Source organism: Rhodamnia argentea, chromosome 7, assembly GCF_020921035.1.
Source record: "Rhodamnia argentea isolate NSW1041297 chromosome 7, ASM2092103v1, whole genome shotgun sequence".
NCBI lineage: Eukaryota > Viridiplantae > Streptophyta > Magnoliopsida > Myrtales > Myrtaceae > Rhodamnia > Rhodamnia argentea.
In genome coordinates, this window is record NC_063156.1 from 6,936,954 (window position 1) to 6,963,921 (window position 26,968).

Genomic DNA, 26,968 nt, shown 5'->3' on the forward strand with positions numbered 1-26,968 from the left:
CTTCATTGGCCACATTTTGTACTTTAAGGTAAACAGTAGTATTTTTCTTTTCATTGGCAAGTGTAAACAACTGAGTCGGTAAGTAACAACTGCCGCGAGTGGGATCCGATCCATACTGGAATATAGCCGCTTTGCATGAACAGTTCTTTGTGCAGGCCTCTTTACAACTTGAAGCATCTACGTTCTCAAGATCTGCAGTGAAAGTGAAGTACGTGACATTTTGAAGCTCCAGAAAACTTTGATATTGTGAAGCCCCACAAGACAATGAGACGTTCTCAGAACACCCGAGATTAGGCTGCTTATCATCTACTGGCTTGAAATAGCTCGCTCCTCCATTAGAAGCCGGACAACTACATGCTCCACCAGAGCAAATTCCATATTGCCCACATGCGGTCGGATAACCACAGATCCCAATATACTCCGTCAAAAGATCAGTTACTAGTCCTAAAGGTGTCCCATACTCGTACAATCCCAAATGCCCATCCAAGCCCAGCTGGATGTGTTGTAAAGAAGATGCTCGAGGGACTGGAAGCGAAGCCAAGATCGTGGTAGAATCTGAGAACAAAGCTAAGCTTCCATTTACTAACTCAAGATACGGAGACTTGATTTTATTTGTCGGATACTTAACAAGTGTTTGGTAATATATCTGAGGAGGACTAGTCTGCATTTGAGCAGAAAAACCATAATCATTCACGGACAACGTAATCATACCATCTGCGGTCATCAATTTTTGCCCCGCCATCAACTTTTGTCCGGGGACGAGTGTGTCAGTTAGCTGATCGAAAGACTGCCAGACAGTTGCATTGTTCTTATCAAACAACACGAGGTTCCCGGAATCTGTCATGTTCAAGCCCACGACAGACTTACCAGAAGTGTTTGTGGACCAAGCAACAGTACCATCGGCATCTTTCAACACCAAATCGCCTTCAGACGTGAGCTCCAACGTCGCGCCAATCTTTACACCATTGTTTCGGTTAGCAGACCACACTACTTCTGGAAACTCAGTCTCACTTTGTACAAATAAAGCACCTCCCTGAATTGGGACTCTGAAAATAGCAAAGAGGAAAGTGCTGCAGTCAAACTGACAGTAGAAGCCGCAGGCGTAGGCCGGGCCAGAAGCTTCTTTTCCGCGGACTAGAATTGCCCGAATGGTCACTGAATTCCCAAACCGCGCGTCGGGATAAGCTGTCGCGTTGTTCGTCCACCGTGTCGAAAGCGAGGCAGTTGAATTATAGTGGTCCTGAGTTCGGGCGTCGACAAAGTTTTCGAATCGCGACAGGAAAGCAAAGGAAAAAGCAAGAAGTAAAGAACAGAGATTGCAGAATGAGACCATGGCCTGAAGTGAAAACTTGAGCGGAGGGAAGATTGAGAAAGGAAGATAGGAGGGAAGAAGATGAAAATGAGAGAGAGATCGAAGCGGAGGGAGGATAGAAGGTTTCCAAGAAGGCAAGCGTGTTTCCCACATTTAAACTGTGTCCACGTGGCAATTAATCAATAGATTCGAGTAAATGTAATAAAATAGCCGCCAATCCATTAGTCAGTCAATTTGGATTTGCGTCATTGATAGTTTAACATACTAACACTCCTTTTTTTTTCCGCAAAAAATGAATGATATAGAAATTTTTTTTCTAAAAATAATCGTTTGTATCACTTGAAATAGTTGATCAATTGAAAATACTAGCAATGTCGATAGCAATATATATCTAAATATTTTCGTGAACGATGAAAATATTTCTTGATCATTCGTTTTTATCACCGATACAATCGGTCATTTGTATAAAAAAATTATTTTTTTATTCTCCGCAAAACAAACAAAAACCTAAATAGCTCATTAACATCAAAATGAAGAAACAAAAGTGCAAGTCACTACTGCCTGCATTTGCGTTAGTAATATGCGACTGGTAATACGCCAACTTACACGAAGTGCCCGTAGACCAAGCCACAGCACCCTCGACATCACTCAGCACCAAATTGCCTTCCATCGTGAGCTCTAGGGTCGCACCGATTTTGACGGGAAAAAATTATCCAAGAAAATTCTAAGTCTATTGCATTTTTTTCAATTTATTTCTAAATTTTTTAATTTTGCCAATTGAGTCCTAAATTTTTTCGTATTTTGCCAATTGAGTTCATTGGTCAATTTTAACCGGAAGTTGCTGATGTGGACGTCGATTGTCCTATGTGGCATTGTCGGCGCTGACGTGGATAGTTTTTAATAATAATTTTTGGATTTTTTTTTGTTGATTTATTGATTTTTCCCTTTTTTTTTCTTTTCTTCTGTTTTCCTTCGTTACTTTTTATTTTTCCTTTTTTTTTTTCTCCTTTTTTCCCCCTTTTTCTCACCAGGCGGTGGTCCAGGAGGTTGCCAACGTCCAGCGAGGGCCGCCCTCACCAGCCTCAAGCGAGAAAAATCTAAGCCTTTCAGAAAACTAAACGCGTCTTTTAGATCGTATGCTATATAACTAGTAATAGAATACTGACCCGAGACGAAATGAAACCACTAATAAAAACAGCGGAACCAACTAAATATGGTAATTAGAACGACCACAGGGCTTAAACAAAGGAAGGGGTCATCAACTACATAAATTAAGTAAAAGTATTAGGGATGCTCCGGCCATAATCAGTACTAGAAAAAGAAAGAAAATGCAAAGTTTAAAATTTTGCGATTTTGCATGTAAGGTAGACATGTGGCTATTGGTTGGATTAGGACATGCAGGAACCCTTTGTCATATAGTTTATGGCCGGCCGGCTCGACTCCGGATTTTCTTCTGCAACATCTTAAAAGTGTCGTGAAAAGAACGCGTTGAACGAGGGGCTTGTCTCCCACGGACAGTGTAGAGAGTGTCGATACCTGTTGACAGTGTCAAACCAGATGATTTGCAAGAGATAAGCACTCTTCTTTGTCTTGTTTCTGGCATCCAATCTGCCTGCATTAGATTATGTTCTCCAAACTAAACTTCTATTACAGGAGATAAGTTAACAAATGAGTAGGACATCGAGCTTGAAAAGGCAACTCCCTAAAAAAGAAAGGGATATGTTCGCTGAAATTCCTAAAACTTATTGTGAAAGTACAATCGAGTCCTAAAACTTGCAAAACGTGCAATCGAGTTTAAAACTTGTCAAATCGGTGCAATCGAGTCCTTCTGTCAATATCGTCAACTTGTCAAATCTTATTTAAATTAATTAAAAAGTCAAGAAAACGCTAAAATTTGATTTCAAAAAGAAAAAATTAAAAAAAAAAAAAAAAGAAAGAAGAGAAGGAGCTGGGTAGGACCTAGGCAACCACTAGCCCGCCGCCTCCCATCGTCGTAGGAGCTAGCGGAGGTCGCCAAAATAGAATCAATAATAAACAATGCCACATCATCATTTTTTCGTTAGGCTAATTCGGCGGAGTTAATAGAAGAACTCGATTCCACTAATTTGAAAAGTTCGAGTACTCGAGGTGCACATATCCCTAATCTCTATCGGTTGTAACAGTGAATTAGCAAAACATACTAAACAGCTCATTAGGAAAGCCTGTGCCCGGGAGTATAGTCTTGGAAAGGTTCGCTCATGCTGGAGGGAGCATCCCCTACGGTCAATAAGAACCCGGAATAGCGGAAATCGGTTCAGGGGTATCCCTACCTACAAGAACATAGTAATGGAGTAATTGGCCAATCCCGATCCACTTTAGTAGATCATATCTAAGTTTGAAACTTCTATGAACCAACAATTTCATTTTGTGAATTATGATTTTCACTAATCACATTACACTCTCATAAGATTTGTTGTTCAACGTGGTTTTGCGCTAATAGGCCATGCACATACTTGGTTTATTCATAAGTGCTCTAGAGATTTTCGCCAAAAAAATCTCATAGGAGCGGCCCCACTCCACACTTATATAGGTGATTCCATCAAGTATATTCTGCAGCTTAATACACAACCAATAATGACTATGGAATTCATTAAGAGCTTTGCTCATCCTCTTTTTCCTTGCAACTTTGCACTATTCTCACCTTAGGAGGTACAAAATGTTTAATAGTGCATCACTAGATCAACAAGTGACTTGTTATTACCCATATGAACCTAATTCATGGGATCACCAATCACATAGGTTGGGTTACCATCACCGTTGATTTTCTTCAACCGGCTAGTCCCATTCCCCTCGATGAAGTTAGAGAATTGGCCAAAATCACTTCTGACTTTACGTAATTGATGGACATAATTCCATCTTTAAGTAGCTACTTTACCACATCACATCTTTAACCGGACGTGCCGCTTTGCAATAGTTATTGCCTTGGCAATCACAATGCAGACACCTAAGGTGTCAATTTCATTCACAAATGAACAAATGCAAATAAATTTCTTAATTACTCAACCTCATTTACAAATCTGAGTTTGAAAAACATTTTCCCTTTCCCAATAACCTGAGCATTTTTCGAATCACCAAGATAAATATTTTATCTTCCTTCCCCTACTAGAGCGTAAGAGGATAAAGCATTATGTATTTACATATATGCTTGATAGCACCTGAGTCTACCACCCATTCACATTGCCACAATATTGGCATGAGAAATGACCGTAATAATTATGTCATCAAAATTATCTGCTTCGACCAAATCGACTTTTGCTTTAGCAGGATCGTCAATTCCCCTACAATATTTTTGTCTAATTTTCAAGTTTCAACACCTCCACAAAGGTGAATTCATATCCAATAATGGATTTTGTCTCGTCTAAAGCTGAGATCTAGGTAGCGAGACGGTATCCTTCTACTTAATACGAAATCACCAAAAAGTCATTTACAAATAAAACGGGAAATTAAAATAACTCATTTTATAACGAAGAAAAGATCACTAAAAATTCTACCACGTCAAGAAAGTAGAATCCTAATTGAAATTTCATGTGCTTATCGCTTCACCTTTCCTGATCCAATATTTCCCATGCACTTTAATGGAAAAATAGGGTAGTCATTAATCAACCACAGGGTGTGTATCAGTCTACTAGTAATGTAAAAGAATTTTAAAATGACTTTATAATGCAAAAACTCGGACAACCCAAACAAGCATTTTTTTTTTTTTAATAAACAATCCACCAATGTAACACCATGCCCACGCAATTTTCTCAAGAGCAGTATTTGAACTTCCCCAAACAAGCAATTCTATTTGAACAAATTATATATATGATGAATATCCTAATATACTAATTTTGTTGCTATCTTTCTCTTCAAAGCAGACAACTCTTCACGGTGACTAGAAAATGGTTTACTTCAAGCTCGCTATAAGAAAGAGGAAACGTGTATAGACGAGCTTACCATAGTTGATGAGAGCGACCTTTCTAATTTCCACGTGTCTCTTGAAAGGCAAGAAATCAGTCTGCATCGTTGAAATCATGTGCTATACGGCCAAGAAACAAATAATAACTCTTATGGCATGATCTTTTATGTCGGCAATTCACAAATGGATCAACTACACATTAGAGCTCCTTCAACAGTCTTCTGAAAGCAGAAGCAACAGCCCTTTTTCATTCAAACCAGGGTCATGTGATTTTTCATAACAAACATAAATGTTGCACACTTTCTCGTGACAATGCTTGATAGCAAGACAACCCGGTGGCACTGGTTACACAGTGGCAATTCAAAGCACTGACAACACAATGCGAGAGGGTGACCATAAAGCATATCCTTTATAACCTAAAACTCCACACGTAATCAAAAACACCATTATTGAAATCGAAGTAGATCTCGGAAAAACATACATAGGTATTGAAGCCTTAAAAAACGATTTTACCTAACACTCAATAACCTTACCGAAACGACCAAATGCTCTTTCGTGGTTAAGAATTGATGCTTGGTGATGTCCCACGACCACCGCCCATGAATATGCGATACTTGTCCTTCACCATTTCCAATTCCTCGTTCAATTCCATAAGCGATGGTAGCAACGCAATTCCAAAAGGCGATTTATCATTAAGATTGTTGGAAAAAATGTTAGATAACATATAAAAATTACAATTGTGGGAAATGTATTGGAAAAGATGAGAAAAGTAAGATCAATTGTCTGAGGCTTGTGAGCACTGTCTTTAAGGATAATTCCACCCCTCGGAGTACGAAATTCGGTGTATAAGGCTTCTAGTGGCTATCCTCCCAAGATACAACAGATATTCTTCTATATTCCGCACTAAATATTAAAAGAACCAAGAACAACATTATGTGTACAACCCACACTACAAAAAAAATAAGATTTAGCAATGGCTGTTGCCACGAAAATTTTACCAAAATTCGTTGCTAAATTAATTTGCTACGAAAATTAGCGACGAAAACAATTTCATTGCCAATTCGTTGTCGCAAAACTTAGCGACAAAAAATCACAAAAGTCCGTTGCTAATTTGCGACGAATATATTCGTCACAAAGTTCATTGCTAATTTGCCATGAATCACTTTGTAGAAATATTCGTCGCCGATTAGCGACAAATTTTGCGACGAATAAATTCGTGACAAACTAGCGACGAATTTTGTTCATTGGAAATGTCGTTGCTATTTAGCAACGAACTTTACGACAAATAATGTCATGACGAATTAGTGATGAATTTTGTTCATCGCAAACATTGTCCCTGTTTCGTGACGAACTTTACGACAAATACGGTGGTGGCAAATTAGCGACAAAAACCTTATGACGAATTTTGAAATAATTTAGCGACGAATTCCGCGACGACTCCTTTAGCGACGAATTTTGCTACAAATATTATTCAGTGACAAATTCAATGACAATTTTATTAATTATTTAGCGATGAATTTTGCGACGAATATTGTTTCGGGACAAATTTAGCGATGAGATTTTGTTTTTGCCATACATTTTTAAGCGACAAATTGCAATGGGATTATCTCTTGAAGCTGCATCGTTTGATGTCTCTATTAACCCGGCTAGGATTGCACACAACAAAGATATTAAAGAATATTCAAAATGTGAGCGCCTCGAGGAGAATCTTTTACATATGATCAAGTGAATTAAAACATGATATGCATATTTCTGATAGAGGTTCTAGGAACTAGACTCTGCAGGTACTAAAGAAAGCTCTGCTGACTCAATGATTGTGAACATTCATGAAAACAGAGAGAGGACAATGGCAGAAATAAACGTAGCACTATTCGATATATAGGGAGGAAAGAGTCGTCGTCGAAGAGCTGGGGAAGGAACGGAGCGGCGGAAAACAGTGGACGGTGTGAGACTCGAGGGATGGACACTCGATGGTGAAGCCAATGGATGCCGTCGGAGGTGGAGCCCAATGGACGGTGAGACTCGAGGGAACGGAGCGTCGGAGTCCAGGGATGGCTACTCGACTTGAAGGCGTGGGAGATTGACGATCGTCACAGCACAGGAAGACTCAGCCTTGCACTTGCCGCGTTGTGGCTCGAGTCGCGAGAAAAAAGAACAGAACAGAAACTGAGACAGGTTCATCATCTAACTAGCGACGAATTCCACTGTCGTTGCTAACTAGCGACGAAATAACTCGTCACCAATTTTGCCACGAAGTGCGTTTGTCGCCAATTAGCAACAAAATTAGCGATGAACTTTTAGCAACCAATGTCAATGTCATCGCTAATTAGCGACAAAATTAGCTGCAAACAGTTAGCTACGAAATTAGCGACGGACCAACAATCATTGCTAATTTTGCGACGAAGAGTATTTGTCTCCAATTAGCGACGATACAATTAGCTACGAATTTAGCGACGAACCTTTAGGCATGAACGCCAATGTCGTCGCTGTTGACACCTAATTTTGTTGACCTCGTACTTTATGTTTACTTTTCTTTTCTTTTCTTCATAAAATAGATAGGGCCAAATCATGCAGATACATTTTTCTTTTCTCTTTTTCCATCTCTTATATACATACATATTTGTGTTTCGTTGCCGTCAATTAAAAAAAAAAAAAATAGGTGTGTATAAAAACATATCAGATCAAGCCAGGTTAATGCCAGACCTAATTTTTTTTAGGAAAAAAAAGTTGAGGCCTCTGTTTCGATTATCTTTTTTTCTTTCTTCTTTCTTTTAATAAAAGGCATCCCCATGTTTTTTTAGGAAAAATAACGTAGAATCGGAAACGCGTTTTCTTTGTATATAAAAAACGAAAGGGGACGTGAAAAAGAAAAGTAAAAAAAGGGGTAATCCACGTTGTGGAATATGACGGTGCTTTATAATTCATACCCACCCTTCATTTTATGCTCTTGTTCCGCTAAGAAAAAATAATGTAGGAGTGAATACAAAAGAAAAAAAAGAGCAAAGATTTCGAAAAAGCCAAACAATCCTTTATGTTTTGTTTTGTTTTTTTCTTTTTAGTCATTATTATGCAACGGGAGACGACCGACGTCCATTCCGGTCTAGTTTGTTATATACCCAATCACGTTCCGTGTCCGATTATTCGAGTTTGCAATTCATCTGCGTGTTTACCTTTTTGTCAACAAATAGTCTTTTTTTTTAATTTGGTTAACGTCCATTCCGGTCTAGTTTGTTATATACCACACCACATTTCATGTCCGATTATTCGAGTTTGCAATTCCTCCGCGTGTTTATTTTTTTGTCAATAAATAGTTTTTTTTTTTGTTAACCTTTGTGTCTCGTTAAATTTGCACCAAGGTTTCTTTTCTATTAAAGTCCCTTTTTATGAATGTTGGCCTCAAGACTAAATAGGTAGCATAAAAAAACGTCATGCATAGTCATATATTTTTTGAGTGTCGATAAAATGCATGGTCACTTTAGAAATATCAATTGGTTATGTACCGAAAGGGCATTAATTAGATAATTAGCATAAGTAAGTCCCCGAATCTAGATGCTTCGGTTGCATAGAAATTAAGATAATACTCCCGTATCTCGATTGGTTTCTAGTCGACCCCAAAAGCTAGTGGCGACTCTTAATGGTTTGGAATGTTAGTTCATAAAAATGAAGTCAAATATCACGCGAGGTAAGATTTGGGAGAATCTGCGCCAAAGCTGATAGGTGATGCCTCTAAACATAAACGATCCTCGAAGGGGAAAGGATAGGTTGTGACAGTCGCTAATTTTGCGACGAAATGTGTCTTTTTTTTTTTTTATAACCGAGGTGTCCGCACAGCCGGCGAGCTTGCGCTCAAACCAGCGGTGAAGCGCGACTAGTCCTCGGGGGCAACTGCAGGACCCCACCACCACGGTGCCCGGGTAAGACACCGGCACCATGAAGTTTTGAACCCGGGACCTCTCGTGAAAGGAACTAAGCTCAAACCAACACGGCCACCAGCCGGTGGGTACGACAAAATGTGTTTGTCACCAATTAGCGACAAAAAAGTTAGCGACGAACTTTTAGCAACGAATTCTAGTGTTGTCGCTAATTAGCGATGAATCGATTAGCGACGGACATTTAGGGACAAACGCCAATGTCGTTGCTAATTTTGTGACGAAGTATGTTTGTCGCTAACTAGCGACGAAATTTTCGACAAATTTAGTGACAAATGTGTTTTTCGTCACTAGTATTGCGATAAATTGGTTCCGTAGCCAATTAGTGACGAAATTAGCGACGTTTTGTTATAAAAATATGACAAATTTTGTTGTTAATTTCACGACATTAACAACAACAACAACAACAATAATGATAATAATAATGACAATAAAAATAACATATGTCACCATAATAATGATTACACATAATTAATGAAAAAGTCTAAAAAATCATAATCTTCATTGTCATCTTCATCTTCATCATGATCATCATCTTCATTATTGGTCTCAAAATCAAATTCTTCAATACCTTCTAAATTTGATTCGTGAATCTCAATTGAATCCACATCTATCACTGCTCCACATGGATCTTGTAAAGTTGGAATGCTATATTCCTCAATTTCAACTGTGTTACTAACTTCCTCTTATTGATATGTTGTATCATTCCAACGCTCCTCGATTTTTCTTCGTGATTTGGTTTTACATATAGCCCACCAATCAACTTTGTCACATTTCAAACTAGGATATGATGCATAATATACTTGAATTGTTTGTTGTCCAAGACAAATGATTCATATTTCATGTATATTTTCTTGTGATTTATTTCAACCAAATTAAACTTCCTATGTACCTTCATTCCTTTGACAGGGTCGAACCACAAGCACTTAAATAATACAACATGCATTAATGGTCCAGGATATTCTATCTCTATGATTTCATCCAACAAGCCATAAAAATCATCTTTTGCACTTTCGTCATTGGATGACCGAACGCACACCACCATTCATTGTGGCTTTTCCCATTCCATATTCTTGAGTGTGAAAATTATACCTGTTTATGAAATACGCTGGCCAAGTTCGTACTCTTGAATTTGGACCCCATGATAGATGATATAGCAATTCTTGCTCTTCAACTTAATCATGATTATTTTGAGCCCGAAGACACACACAGAGAAAATCAATAATATATATTTTAATCATTGATGTATAAAATGTTAATAACTTGGATTTTGGTCCATAGGCAACTTACATATGCTTTGAACCGTGCTGCAAATTCTTCGTTGCACAAACGGTCAAACTGATTTGGTGATAGTCCATACATTGAAGTTTGAAAATCCTATTAACAAATATCATTTATATATTATTGAAAAATGCTTGACACGCGCAATACATATATTTGCAAATGTACACTTACTCGAAATATGGTTCCATTTACGGACGGTTCAGTAAAATATATGTATGGGCTATCCGCCATTCTTCGCTTGTTAAATAACGAAACTTACATGTACCACTTGGTCGACTCAGATAATTGAAAATAGAAAATGATTTGTAATTGGGATCAATATGGACCTCATCATTTCTTCCTGCTCTCTGCCTCTTACACCGCACGTAAGGCTCAAAATAATATGATGCAAATATTGTCACTTCTTCAATAATATAAGCATTACAAATTGAATCTTCAACACATGCCTTATTCTTCACTTTTCTCTTCAAATGATATAAGAATCTAGTTGCAATAAAAAGAAATTCAAACATAATATATAATTAAGTAATTTGAAATCTATAAAAAAAAAATTTACCACTCAAATGGATACATCCATCAAAATTGGACGGAACCTGCAATTTTAGCCTCATAAGGTAAGTGAACCGAGAGATACTACATTGAATCAAAAAACGATGGAAGAAATATCTTTTCTAAGTTGCAAAGAATAATTGGAATATCTGTTGACGCCTAAATTTTGATTAATCTATTTTTTGCATAAAAATTATAAAAAATCATCTCACATATTTATTTTTAGCGTACATTGCATTGGCATATAATCGGGCAAGCGTAACACTTAATTTAGCATGCGTCTAGACTAGGCACGGGATGGAAAAATACACTGAGAAGATTTGAAACTTCAAGGACTGTATTGCAAATACTTAAAATTTCGGGGACTGTATTGCAAATACTTGGAACTTCGGGGACCGTATTGCAAATACCAAAAGAAGATGAAGAAGGGAAGATAATGAAAAGAAGATGAAGAAGGGAAGATGATGAAGGGAAGATAATGAAGGGAAGATGAAAATGGAAGGTGAAGAAATGAAGATGAAGAAGGGAAGATGAAAATGGAAGGTGAAGAAATGAAGATGAAGAAGAGAAGATGAAGATGGAAGGTGAAGAAATGAAGGTGAAGAATGAAGGATGAAGAACTTTGCCTATAAAAGAGAGAGCTCTTGAGAAGAGTTTTAGAAGGGGGGAAGTGGAAGAGAATTGAGAGAGAGAGTAGAAGAGAATTGAGAGAGTTTTTTAGGAAGAGTGGAAGAGAATTGAGAGAGTTTTGAGAGAGTTTTTGAGAGGAATTTTTAGAGAGGAAAAAGAGAGTTCTTGAGAAAAATCAGAAGAGAAAATTCGAGAGTGAAGAAAAAGTGTTTTAGTCGAGCATCATCTTCGACGAGTCCCGACACATATTTCGCCCTCGCAACCCAACAAGGCCATTGCTTGCCATTTTCGACGACAGCCGCGTTCTTCCACTCCGAGATCTTGAAGGGAACTATAATGTGTATGTGAGTAAGATTTTATGTAATAGAAGGTAATCCTTTTCATCTCGATCTACAAAAATGTAATCGTTTGGTTTGAACATTTGTTTGTTTATTTTAGACATGCCACGTGTTCCAAATTTTAGCATTATTACATGTTAATTTATTTTTATAAATACTCGTGACTGGCTGTGTTTTCTTTCTTTCTAAATCACCCATGGTGTATATCGTACAAAGTTCAATGTTTTACATCCCCATAAAAAAGAAGAAAAAACCAAAAAAATTGCATCTTTGAATTTCAAGCAAAATCCATCAAAATTGCCAAATCAAATATTTTTCATGAAAATGGTACCGAAAGGGCGTTAGAGAAATCTGACGTAACCAAATCCCCGAATTCAAAATCTCCGGTTCGCGGAAATAAGATAGTTTTCTCCCGCTATTTTATTTAGGTTTCTAATCAACCTACCAAAAATGATTAGTGGCGGCTCCAAAAAATGAAAAATCTTTTGCAAGATAATCACATGAACCATAAGTTGCGATTTGGTATGGACTTGGGAGAGTCCGAGTTAGGTTAGTTAATTAATTAACCTGATAATCCATTAGCCCGAAAATTAACCTCGTCTTATTTTTCTAGGTCGCGACAGCTTGGCGACTCCGCTGGGGACGCAAAGAGGACTTAGGCCAGATAATTTCATGAAAAAGAAATCACTTGATTTGGCAAACTTTGGTTGAATTCTCATTCTTAGGTGTTAAATGTTTTTGCAGATTGGGAGTTATAAGGGGAGGAGTGATCGGCTAACCCTTTGTTTTGCAGGCTTGGTGAATTGGAATTGTGATTTAACTTTTGAATCATTGAAGCGGTGTTTGCCTCTAATTGTTGTGCATGATTTATCGTATTTGCACTACACTGCACACAACCCGTGACCGGACTCCGGGTCACACTAATAGTTTTAAGATGGTATTTAGATGGTTCTTTAACCTTGGCGGTAAGGTTTCGCTAAAGGTTATCCCATCTGGATCCCGAAAATTTTTTCAAAAAAATGGCTCAAGGATTGTTCTCATGCACGTGAGGCTACGATGCATGATAATTGCCTTTGTCGACCGAACCAAGCCGAAGTGATTGGACCCGACTAGTCATGATTATTGTACGCGAGGTTGCGACTAGTCATGATGACTGTGCGCGAGGCTGCGACATGTCATTTCGTTCATCATTTCACTTTGCAAAAGCCTTTTGGATAGATAGAATAAGATTTAAATTCACAATTCATGCGCATGTCTTTGTGATTGGCATTTTCTTCGTATGAGAGGTAATTTCTTGTCTCTTGTACCCTGTTATCTCATTTTTATTTTGGGCGGGTCCATGGTTTAGGTTGATTGTTTAGAAGTTTCATTGTCTTATTTCCAATTTCGCACTTTGCTTCCGTAGCTTTTACAATTTCATCAGTTGTCCTCAATTCTGATTTGGCTTATTCCTGTTGTGCGATTTTTACTAAATTCTACGATCGAGCTTTGAGTAAGTGCCAAACACGAAAGTTGTAGACCTATGTTTCAACTAATATCTTGCAAAATTTCAGAATTAAATTCATAATTTAAGATGGCCCTTCGTTTTTTCAACAACATGCGGTTATAACAGTTTTCTGAACGTGATTTTTTTGGAAAAACACATTAAACTGATTTGACCCGTGCATTTCTAGTCTGATTGGCCAACATAAAAGTTGTTCATCATCTTCTCAACTACAAGCTCGTAAAATTTGGACATGTTTTGATCAACGTACGAATTAATACGAATTTTTTCGTAAAAGCGGACAAACTGAAAATTACATGTTTCAATCCTTTGGTCATAATCACTTTGTTCGTTTGAGTCTAGAGGGATGTCATGGGCCGGCTCGCTATTCTTGCTCCCTATACTCATTTTGGGTTTGTTACTGCGTACAGGTAATTTGTCACGGATCCTCTACACATTACTCGATCAGTCGCAAAGAGGATGTCCGACATCAACGCTATCGTCGTTGCTGCCCTAGACGAGAAACTTGGCTCCTTGATCGAGCGCTTTGAAGGGATGATGTCCCGAAAGATGGAAGAAATTATGGCCGCCTTCACCGCCAAACTTCAATCATCCGCCGCCATCCCGCCGCTTCCCTGCTCTAGTTCCTCCTACGGACAACTTCGGTAAAGCCCGGGAAGCTACTCCCTATCCGACAATGCCGGTAGAGGATGTGATCATCACAGGCGTGAGCTCGAGCACGCCGCCCGTAGTCCCAATCCCTCAAGCCAGCCCCGTGGCCCCCGGATTGAATGGTGATACGGCCAAGCTATTGGCCCAAATGGAACAGAGGATCCGAGAGGTCGAGGGGACTCACAACATACCCCGGGTCGACCTGTCTGTCTTTTCAAAGATCATTGTGCCGGAAAAGTTCAAGATGCCCGACTTCGAAAAGTATGATGGAACTTCCAACCCGTTTCAGCATGTCCGAAGCTGTCACAAATGTCAGATTCATGGTGACAAGATTAATGTCCCTCCAAACGAGTTGCATCGGTTATCCGAACCATGGCCGTTTTCTATGTGGGGCATTGATGTTATCGGCCCTATCAACCCTAAAGCATCCAATGGGCATCGATTCATCTTGGTAGCAATTGACTATTTCTCTAAATGAATCGAAGCCGCATCTTATTTAGCGGTTACAAAGACGAAATATCGTGAAATTTATCCGTCGAGATATCATCGCTCGATATGGTTCACCTGAAGCCATAATCACCGACAATGGCTCAAACTTGAACAACAAGCTAATGGACGAATTGTTCAAAGAATTCAAGATCAAGCATCCGAACTCTTCCCCATATCGTCCTCGGATGAATGGAGCAAGAGAAGCCGCCAATAAGAACATCAAGAAAATCTTAGCGAAGACGGCTGAAAATTATCGCGATTGGCATGAGAGGTTGCCATTTGCACTTATGGCGTATCGGACCTCGATCCGGACATCTACGGGGCAACCCCGTATTCTCTTGTATATGGAATGGAGGCTGTTCTACCGGTTGAAGTGGAAATTCCTTCCTTACGTATACTGTCTCAAGCTATCCTGACGGAAGCTGAATGGATCCAGCAGAGGGCGAGCCAATTGAATCTGATCGATGAAAAGAGACTTAAGGTTATATGTCATGGCCAGTGTTATCAGCAGAGGGTTGCTAATTCATTCAACAAAAAAGTTCGGCCTCGATATTTTCGGATCAATAACCTGGTCTTGCGAAAATTGTTGCCAATGGTCCCACTCCCGGAAGGGAAGTTCGCTCCAAACTATGGTGGTCCATATATAGTAAAGAAGGTGCTCCCTGGTGGTGCTTTGATTCTAGCCGAGATGGATGGTCGTGTCTTTTCCAATCCAGTCAATTTCGATGCTGTAAAAAATATTATACTTGATTTACTCTCATGTTTTCATAATCGAGTTATAATATTAAGACGATTCACGAGTTGTTCACATTCGGGCATTCGTTTGTTGAGAGATTATTTCAAATGGGGGTTTCTCCGGCCCAATTGAATTGATCATCGGGAGCGTGAGATTTACATATCCACAAAGTAAAGGGGTTATCTTGCAAAAAAATATGACGACCAAGATAAAATTCGTCAAAGATATGGAAGAAGGAATAATACGAAAGCGAAATGCAAATCGGTAAAAACTTGCATTTATTCCATCCATCGGGAAACCTTACAAACAGATCATCGGGGTGGGAACGTAAAGCCAAACCGAGCCCTAATGAGCATCACAAAGGAGTTTAACCGACTTTCCATACGGTTGATGCTCCGCCTACACCGATCGCTTCGAGAATCGAGATCCGCCAGCTTAAAGAGGAGGAGCTCACATTTCTCTTTAAGCTTGGCCACCCTGTCCTCGTGATACTCGGCAGCAGATTCCAAGTCATGGATCAGCATTCTCCCGCGGGCTATATCCAAGGTCGGATCGTCCAGCCTTTCTTCCAGCCATGTGCATTGGAATTTCAAAACGATATCAAGCGGATCGCGCTCGAAGATGGTCTGGGACATGGCCAAACGTTCCACCAAGTTCCCCCTCTCACGAATCAGCAGCGAGACTTGTTCATTACCATAGTCAAGGGCCTTCTTATGATTGTCGGCTACAAGACCGGCCAACACCAAGCTGTCCGACCGATCCCGATAGCGAGCTCTCACAAGATGAGCCAAAGTAACATCTTGATGAGCAAGATGGTAAGCCTCCGGGAAGTTAGTGAAGAGGGTAGGGAAGATCCTATATTCCTTTTCTAACTCGGTACCTTGAATAGAAACGGTGTCCATATCCGTAAATATGAGACGGATTTCGGTTTCGACCTCCGGATGGTTGGCTATATAAGAGTAGCCCTGGCCTAAGAGATTATAAAGTTTCTCCCATTTGGCCAAAACTTCAGCCGAGAAGACGCGTGCGGGGAGGGAGGCCATTGTTGCTGAAGCCGCTTAAAAAGAGTGGATGCGAAAGAGTGCTTAGAAGGTTGGAGATGAAGATATGAAAGCGATAATCGTCTCGGCGTTAAATCCTAATTTAAAGGGCAGAAAAAGTTATAGCAATAATTATTGTGGGGGCCGAGTTAATTATCCGGGCAAAACTACAGACGTTTCGTCCGTGAATCACGGATCTACCATCTCGAGGCTCACGAAATTCGAAAAGTTGCGAAATGACTTAAAGGTTCCGCCATATTAAAAGAGGGACAAGCATACTGCAGAAAAGATTTGAGGGTCCCAAAGATGTCGAAGGAAATGAAGAAGACAAGAGCGGGAAACATGAAATCTTGGGAGAAGCACTCGGCTTGGTGGTTTTCATCCACGTTAAAAGGGAGACTCGGAACATGCATGTTTACTCGGAAGAATTTGGAGAGAGTAAGCATACTGCGGAGAGTAGAGTGAACAAAAGGAAGTAAGAAGTATTTCAATCCAACATGTTTGGAGGCTACCAGCACTTACTGGAGGCAACCAACCTAGACATCCCCGAGAATGAACTGCTGAATTTCGAGGCCAAATCCAGCTGAGAAGCCGTAAAACCCAACTCCCTTGGCGGTGAAGTTCAAGATCTCGATAACGGCAACAACAATAATAGCAGCAGCAGCCGTAGTCAACCCCGTAAAAGAAAACATCAAATCAAAGAGCTCGAAGCTGCCTTCAAGGAGTGCCCTTACGTGAACGGGAAACGAAAAAATGAGTTGAGCCGGAAGCTAGGAATGGAGCCCTTGAAGGTCAGGTTTTGGTTTCAAAACAAGCGGGCCCGAGTGAAAGTTCAGAGTGAAAGTCATGAACTTGCGTCTCTAAAGGAAGAAAATGAAGAGCTTCGAGCAGAGATCAAGAGGTATAGGGATGCTCTTAACATCGCTATTTGCCATGTCTGCAGCAACCCCATCACCTTTAGTGGCATGTTCCTTGATGAGCCACATCTGAGCATTGAAAATGCTCATTTATCGATTCATCCTCCCGAGCAAGTTCTCGCACAATCGGATTTCGTTGGGGATACATCCCGTAAAGTCGGCCTTGCGGAGGCGTAACCGATGCCCTTCGAGGGAAGTGACATGCATCACTACAATTGGAGTTTCCCTGATGTCACGATCGGCCAATTCAACACCGATGAAACTCCGAATCTGTAGCCTACATGAAGCTTGAGTTTTTATTATGGGCTTTCAAAATATCACTCTTTTGAGCATTACTAGCTAGCCCTTATGAATTCTCAAGAGAAGTAGAGACATGCGTGAATGAATGTACTGTTTGTTACAAAGTCCCTATGCGAGACATTCTTCCTTTTACGCCTAGAGATAATCAAGGGGCAAAGAACAAGACTATCCGCAAATATCGTCATGCTTAAATGCGTGAATTCTTTGTCGATTTGATCGAACGCCGAAAGAAAAAGCATTAAAAGCCTTCACATAAGTAGATGCAAAAAGATTTGAGAAGGGAAATAACCGCCTCGCTCGTAGGAGGAAGCGAAAAGATTTGAGGAGGGAAGTAATCGCCTCGTTTGTAGAGAAAGTGAAAAGATTTGAGGGCTCCTCCATATCAGAAAAGGAAGAAGATGATAGATGGAGTGAGAGATGAGAGTTATTATGAAACGGATCCAAGGCACTAAGACCGAAAAGGAGAGAAAAAGCTGTCCTCTTTCGTAGAGAAAGTGAAAACCCGTCTCGCAAGACTAATAAAAAAAGAGAGAGGAAGTTTATAAAGAACTTGAAGTCTCCATACACCTAGCGACCTTCATAATCCGTCACGAAAGGCCATCATCGCTTTTGTGATTTTCGGGCAATTTGTTTTTGCAAGTCCAAGAACATCTAAAGCTCATTCTCTAGCCGAAATTGACCATTTTCGGTCTACATATGGAAGGTTTTAAAAGAAAAACACGTTCATTCCAAGCGGAAGTATGGGAACCTTCCTATCCCGAGGATCTGCGAGTCATGGCCATTGATGGCAACCCCGTTTCCCTCTCAATCCTCGTTGCTATCTTTGAGAAGTTGCATGTACGGGGTTTTTGCTTATGCGAAGGCAACGGATGCCTTAGAAGTCTTGAGGCAAGTACAAAGAAGAGTTTGACATCGTCGTCACAGCCGTGGTAGGGATCAATATGGACGGTTTCAGTCTCTTAAAGATCATTGATTCCGAGTTAGACATACGGGTCATCGTAGTATCAGCAAGTAATGATCAGCAGTTCATAACGAGGGCCACATTGCATGGTGCTCGAGACGTCCTACAGAAGCCGGTCTGCGTTCGAATGCTCCAAAACATTTGGCAGCATGCTTTGTAAGGAAGCAATTACTCGAACAAAAAAACTACGACCAAGCTGATGACGACGATTTTGTCCAAAAGAAAAGGCCCCTTTGGTCCGCCAAGCTTCATTCTATATTCATTGAGGCGGTTCGACAGCTAGGAATCAATTCAAAGACGACCAATGGCTGTACACGTAATAATGAATATAGACAGACTCACCATGCAAAGTGTCACGAATCACCTTCAAAGGGTTAGAGATAAGGCGAGGAAGCACGATGCGAGTTGGGACCAACGCGACCGGACCAAAGTTGATTGGAAGATCAATACCGGGAAAATCTACCGAGCAAAAGGTACTCGGCCACTTCCCAATCAAGAATACATGTCATACCAACCTTCCGCTGGTGGTTCTAGCAGCAGACCGAGTTGATCATCCCTACAAGTTTCCGAGCAACGGCGGAAGCTCAAGCTCAAGGGGCCGATTGCTCACGATGAAAACAAAGTGGGAAATCCGTCGCTAGTGTTAGCAAGTAACACTACCCAATTCGAGTATCAATCGGAAGATTACTTTGATGATGAGCTCACCACCTTGATCGCCCGGTTCGGAGCTGAAGGACCTCCCGAGTTGTGATCCGAAGCAAGTGATTATGGATCCTTGAACAACGATTGTTGGTGTTTAGTCCAAGACAGAATCGTTGATCGTTGGAATGGCCAAGAAGAGAGGTGGAACCAATCTCGCATGAATACTTCTTTGATTCCATGTATAGTTCCCCTGCGTGGGATATTTTTTTTACTTTCTAGCTGTCTAGAATTTGCCTAGAGTTAAAGGGCGAATTTTCTCCTCCCTTATCAAATGCGTGAGTTCCTTGTTAAGCTAGGCCCGTAGAAAATCAATTTGTGGACGACGCCCCTGAACGCCCGTAAAGAGAGATTCCGAATAGCCTTACTTGGGAGAATACGAGTAAAAGGCCAAGCGGACTCAAAGATGGGTAACTCCGTATCGTCCCAATTGGCTCTTAATCATTTCAAACTCTGATTTAAGCTTATTTCATTCTCGACAGGAGATTGCCAACTGTTTTGAGAACAATATAGCAAAAAGCGAACCAACCGTGGACGCCAACATCACCACAGCCTAGTGGTTGGGGGAATGACAGTGGTCCGAGACGTTCGGGTTCGATCCCGGGATTTGGCATCAATGTACAAAGATTAATAAAAACCTTTTTGCTTCAGCAGTTCAATGACCGATTGAAGCTCAGCCCGGGATGGTTACAAAACCGGAGAGATAACATCCCGGCCATACAATCCGATCCAGATGAGTTGATCTTTTCAATTCAAAGTTCACAAGAAATTCGTACAAGGGTAAAGCGGTATCATTTCAACTCGTTTAGGACATGAGAGCGTACATTGATGCTTTCCCTTTTGATTTTTACGGGGGTCATTGCCTTTCCAGATAGGGAAGTATCCATTCTCCCGAAAAATTAATGAAATAAGAAATTCCTGAAGCCTTTGACAATCTCATGTCTCGAACCGGATAATGAAGTTTTTGCAACTCATTTGCATGAGCAGGGGCAACTCGCGATCCACGCCCCTAAGAAGTTTCTTATGTGCTTGCGAATTCTGTCCACCAAGATAAAAAGTTGTTGCATTTTATATGCTCAAAAACACTCATACATTGCAAAGTTTGCGCATAACTGTTCCTCATGTTTAATTTACCAACTCTGAATAAGGAATATGAACTACATAAGATACATCGAATGTATGGAATGGGGCAGGGCAGGATGATGAAAGGCAATCCTTTCCCAAACACGTCCAATTTTTTCAGGCGAGATGAACGGTGGCAAAATTCCGCATTCCCCGAGGTAAAGAGTTTTCTCGCGAAAGGTACGACACCGAAAAATGACAGAGGCATTCAGTTCTCTATCCCAAACACTACGGGTGATCCATTGATTACCCCTTTTGAGCGGTGGTTTCATTTCTTTACCCCTGTCAAGAACCACCCCACATCGGGGTCCAGACGATTTAATTCTAGCAGCAACACGAGGTAAATGGTTAGAAATTTTCTTGCTCGGACTAACATTAATCTTCGGGTGTTTCTTTGCATTTATACTCGAATTTTAATTCAAGTGCCTTAGGATGATGAAGAGCATTCACTTCTCTATCCTATACACTTCATTCTTTGCATAGCCCACTTGAGCCTGCAAATTCATTTCTTAAACCCCCGTTGGTGATCATTTGCTCATTCCAAAGGCGAAGATAGCATTTTCCCAAGGATTAGAATTGGAGATGGTCGAGTCAACGGGAGAATTCCCGAATGATCATTATGCTTGTTGTAATTCCTGGTTCAAAGTCATGGGATTGTAAAAAAAAGGAGAGGCAAACTCGACTTAAAGGAGAAGGGCCCGCTCTCAAAAAAAAAAAAAAAAAAACAAAAAAAAAAAAAAAGCAAAATAAAGAGATGTCGAAGGGCTCTCAAAGAAAAAGGAAAAGAAATCTTTTCTCGAAAAAAAGAAGAAAAAAGAAAAATGAGAGTCGGGAGTAAGAAAAGCAAAGGCCGATCTCATATGAAAATTTCAAGCATAGGAAAAGCAAAGTGCCTACCAAAAGTAAGGCCAATGCACATTCATTTGTAAAGTACTTCTGAATTTTGAATGTACATTTTTGCATGTTAAGTTGTAAATTCCATGTACATGTTTGCATTGTGTCTCTTGCAAATCCTTGACAGACACTTGTTATGAAGAAGACTCCCCAAGAAATCGGTTTGTAAAGTGCAATTTTCAGTAGAAAACTACCATCCCTCATTCAATGATGGTATTCTTTCGAAGACATTTCCAGGAAGACCAAGATCGGTGACTAGTCGGCGATGATCACCAACGTCAAGCCCCTTCTCATTTAATTTCGAGCCAAAACGAGCCTTTTCGTTCCTCGGTCCCCAATCCTAGCCTACGTTATAACCCTCCAAAGTCTCTTCGATTAGGGCACTTGAGTTAACGTAGAGTTAAATGATTTTAAGCATCACTCGAAGAAGTTCGAGCAAGATTATTTCTCTCTCATTTTTGCAGGATTCTTGACTTGTAAATCCGGAGCAAATGATGAAGAAATTCATTTCAGCAGACCTTGACTCAACCGGAGTCCCCTTTGTAAACCTTTGACCTAGCTCTCATTACGGTCCTAATCAAGACCTCCGGATCGACTCGGTCGTATCAATTGCGAGATTACTTGGATCCTTATCGAATGCGATGATGGAAAGATTGAGTGATTTCTCTTGAATCCTGCAGACGGGATAAATAGCTTTTCTCGAGAGTGAGAGAAAGCCCTTTCGGACTGAAGTCCCCCATTCAGCTCACATTCGAGGTATTCGTAATGTGAGAACCTCCCTGGACAAAATTGGTAATGCAAACTTGACGAGAATGGTTATGCATGAACCATAGTATGAGTGATTGCATTATACTCATTGTTGAATATGTTTGTGTGTGTTACCTATGACATTCTATGATAGGTAATACATTCCCGATGTTCGAGTTCCCTCCCAAGGTCTCGAAATTCATCCAAGGATTATTGAATGAGCAAGTTTTGCTGGCAAATGCCTACCGTGTACGATCTAAACAATCTGCTTCGTTCCTTGATTAATCGTTTGGAGAACCCGGGTAAGTTTTCTGAACCCCTTTTCAAATTAACAACTCTTCTCATGATAGTTGTTATGATTCAATCTGTGCAATATGCCTCTTTTGTACTTATCGATTCCATTCGATGGTGCTCCTATCAAATATTGTTCAATTCAGGCAATATGCCTCTTCTGTCAAGTCGTGTAGACATATGCACCGGCGATCTTGACATCTTATCAAATCATAACGACATAGCTCTTATGGTTTCAATCTCGGGACGTGAAGACATATGCACCGGCGATCTTGACATCTTATCAAATCATAACGACGTAACTCTTATGGTTTCAATCTCGGGACGTGAAGACATATGCACTGGCGATCTTGATATCTTATCAAATCATAACGACGTAGCTCTTATGATTTCGGTCTCGAATCACGAAGACGTATGCACCGGTGATCTTGACCTTTAGTCGGCTCATAATGACATAGCTCTTATGATTTTCGGCTCCTTTATCAAATCATGAAGACATAAGCACCCATATTTTTGATCCAAACCAAATCATAACGACGTAGCTCTTATGATTTTGGTTCCCCTTTATCGAATCGTGAAGACATATGCACCGGCGATTTCGACATTTAATCAACTCACAACGACGTAGCTCTTGTGATCTCAAACGACACACATATCTTGCGCTGTCTTGCATTAGGGAGAAGTCTCTGATAACAGATAGGCCAAATACCTTAAAATCCTTGCATCCGCAAAAAGAAACTTGGAAATTAAGAGAACCATTAGCTTACGAGAAATTTGGTAAAACAGGTATTCTTGTATGCGATCCATGTGCATGTTTTTCTAACATGGAAAAGAGGAATTATGACACATGTTATTTACGGTCTTGCATATCATGCATCACTTCATTACATTAAAAAAAAAAAAAAATGGGATTAAAACTCCCGCCAAAAAAGTTCATCCATAATTTGCACTATCAAAATTTAGGATTCAATTTTGTCTTTGAGCGGAACCTCTACGAGCCTCCACTCAAAGAGGGGCAGCTGTTGACGCCTAAATTTTGATTAATCTATTTTTTGCATAAAAATTATAAAAAATCATCTCACATATTTATTTTTAGCGTACATTGCATTGGCATATAATCGGGCAAGCGTAACACTTAATTTAGCATGCGTCTAGACTAGGCACGGGATGGAAAAATACACCGAGAAGATTTGAAACTTCAAGGACTGTATTGCAAATACTTAAAATTTCGGGGACTGTATTGCAAATACTTGGAACTTCGGGGACTCGTATTGCAAATACCAAAAGAAGATGAAGAAGGGAAGATGATGAAGGGAAGATAATGAAAAGAAGATGAAGAAGGGAAGATGATGAAGGGAAGATAATGAAGGGAAGATGAAAATGGAAGGTGAAGAAATGAAGATGAAGAAGGGAAGATGAAAATGGAAGGTGAAGAAATGAAGATGAAGAAGAGAAGATGAAGATGGAAGGTGAAGAAATGAAGGTGAAGAATGAAGGATGAAGAACTTTGCCTATAAAAGAGAGAGCTCTTGAGAAGAGTTTTAGAAGGGGGGAAGTGGAAGAGAATTGAGAGAGAGAGTAGAAGAGAATTGAGAGAGTTTTTTAGGAAGAGTGGAAGAGAATTGAGAGAGTTTTGAGAGAGTTTTTGAGAGGAATTTTTTAGAGAGGAAAAAGAGAGTTCTTGAGAAAAATCAGAAGAGAAAATTCGAGAGTGAAGAAAAGTGTTTTAGTCGAGCATCATCTTCGACGAGTCCCGACACATATTTCGCCCCTCGCAACCCAACAAGGCCATTGCTTGCCATTTTCGACGACAGCCGCGTTCTTCCAGCTCCGAGATCTTGAAGGGAACTATAATGTGTATGTGAGTAAGATTTTATGTAATAGAAGGTAATCCTTTTCATCTCGATCTACAAAAATGTAATCGTTTGGTTTGAACATTTGTTTGTTTATTTTAGACATGCCACGTGTTCCAAATTTTAGCATTATTACATGTTAATTTATTTTTATAAATACTCTGTGATTTGGCTGTGTTTTCTTTCTTTCTAAATCACCCATGGTGTATATCGTACAAAGTTCAATGTTTTACATCCCCATAAAAAGAAGAAAAAACCAAAAAAATTGCATCTTTGAATTTCAAGCAAAATCCATCAAAATTGCCAAATCAAATATTTTTCATGAAAATGGTACCGAAAGGGCGTTAGAGAAATCGACGTAACCAAATCCCCCGAATTCAAAATCTCCGGTTCGCGGAAATAAGATAGTTTTCTCCCGCTATTTTATTTAGGTTTCTAATCAACCTACCAAAAATGATTAGTGGCGGCTCCAAAAAATGAAAAATCTTTTGCAAGATAATCACATGAACCATAAGTTGCGATTTGGTATGGACTTGGGAGAGTCCGAGTTAGGTTAGTTAATTAATTAACCTGATAATCCATTAGCCCGAAAATTAACTTCGTTTATTTTTCTAGGTCGCGACAATATCTCTCTCTAGTTTTTCCATGTGTGATGCTTTTAATACGGTTGAGCAAATATCATGAAGCAAAATGCTTAATTCTGTAATAGCGTCCAATACAAAATTTGGTAGAAGTTCCTTGAAAGCTATTGAAATTAGTCTTTTTATAAATATGTGACAAACATGACTCTTCAAACCTGTCAATTTGCATTCATTCAAATCAACACATCTCCCAAGGTTTGAAGCATATCCATTAGAAAACCGTACAGATTTCAACCATTCACAAACAATTCGTTTATGCTTCTTGTTCAATTTATAAACTGCTTTTGATTTTAGTCCCTTGCTACTTGCATCCACATCTAGTGTAGGTCGATCACAAATATCTCTCATATCTTTTCTTGCATTCAAGTGGCTTTTGTTTTTCTAATGACATCCATCACAGTATTTATGACGTTGCCAAAAATATTCTTTTTTACATGCATGATGACGAGATTATGATGAATAAGATGGGTCTTCTAATATGGTAGATCCCAAAATATACTTTGTTTAGTCCATTTATGTGTACTTCCATACATAATAGTTATACCATGGGGGCTTTCAACAATAGTTGGAAAGTCTTGCACTCGCTCCCAAATTTGATCACCGGTCAACCTCAATGGTGGAGGTGTTCTTTCAATTCTATTTTTGATAAACTCTTGTTTGTTCTTTCCGAATGCACGATTTATTAGTAAAAAATGTTTGTAACGGTTAAAATAGCTGGCCTTCTTATCATGTTTTAATCTAAATGACTTCGATCTCTCCAGACATATCCGACATCTTAGGATCCCAACTATAGTCCAACTAGATAATATTCCATGAGCTGGAAAGTCATTTATCGTCCAAAGAAGAGCAGCTTTCATTATAAATGATTGATCAGTAGAGACATCATACGTAAGGACACTTTCATCCCATAGCTGTTGTAACTCTATAATCAATGGTTGCATGTAAACATCTATCAATCTTTTTGGATTTTGCGGGGCCAGGCACGATCAATGTTAAAAACATATAACGTGTGTTGATACATATACCAAGTGGAAGATTATCCGAAGTTAAGATAATTGGCCAACATGAATAAGCTTTTCATGATTTCCCAAATGGGGCAAACCCATCAACACAAAGATCTAACCTAATATTTCGAGGCTCCATTGCAAACTTAGGGTATGTTCTATCAAAATGTTTCCATGCCTCTACATCTAAAGGATAACACATTAAACCCTCTTCTATTTCATGATTTGCATGCCAAGTCATGTGTTCGCCTATGGCCTGAGACGCATAAAGCCTTTGTAATCTGGGGATTAAGGGCAGATAATGCATTTGCTTATATGGTTTACGTTTCTGATTATAACCTTGCCTCCTGTTAATCTTGTACCTAGGCTGGTTACGAAATTTGCAAGACTCTACATTTTCATCATCCCTTCGATATAACATACAACCCCTACTGCATACATCAATCTTTACAATTGGAAGACCTAAGTTATCCACTAGCTTCTTGATTTCGTAAAAATCACTTGGCATGTTGTTATCATGAGGCATTGTTTCCCACATTATTTCAATAAAAAAGTCGAAGCAATTCTCGGACACATTATGCTCTGCCTTGATATTTAACAGTCTTACTATCACCGATAACTTAGTGTGGTTGTCACAACCTACCCATAAAGGTTCATCTGTTGCTTTCAACACTTTCCATAATTGATTAGATAGAAAAGTTTCATTTGCACATTCTCATCAACGTCTACTATTCCTACCTCTTCCAATTGCGATGCATAACTAGTTTCCGCTTGTTCAAATGTAAGAGCAAAGCTAGTACTTGCATGATTCGATTCTAAAACAAAATTCTGACCAACGACATCAATCACCATCCTCCGGTATAGGTTCAATTGGTCATAATAGCTACATTCTTCCCTAACTAATAATTGCTTACTTCTCCGATATTCTTCATCAGATATAAATAGTTCACCATGGCAAGTCCAATTATAGTAATTCGGGGTAAACCCAAAACTACAAAGATGTTCCCTAACTTTATCACACACATGAAATTTACCATTACTGCACTTTTTACATGGACACATTAACTTATTTCCATCCATGAACTCAACTTTATTGCTAGCAAAGTCCAGAAACTGTTCCAACACGGTACGAAAATCATC

General features: G+C 39.6%; 2 protein-coding genes across 2 annotated transcripts in view; one reads left to right on the forward strand and one right to left on the reverse strand.

Annotated features, from left to right (window-relative positions):
- The window catches only part of LOC115746805, a 959,385-nt gene that overhangs the window by 718,518 nt on the left and 213,899 nt on the right, over positions 1-26,968 (forward strand). The window lies entirely within an intron of this gene.
- Positions 51-1,333, reverse strand: LOC115746809 (EP1-like glycoprotein 2). Its single transcript, XM_048282020.1, has 2 exons — positions 166-1,333; positions 51-115 (listed from the first exon to the last, which is right to left on the reverse strand). The coding sequence occupies exons 1-2, from the start codon at positions 1,331-1,333 to the stop codon at positions 51-53; spliced, it is 1,233 nt and encodes a 410-aa protein (XP_048137977.1).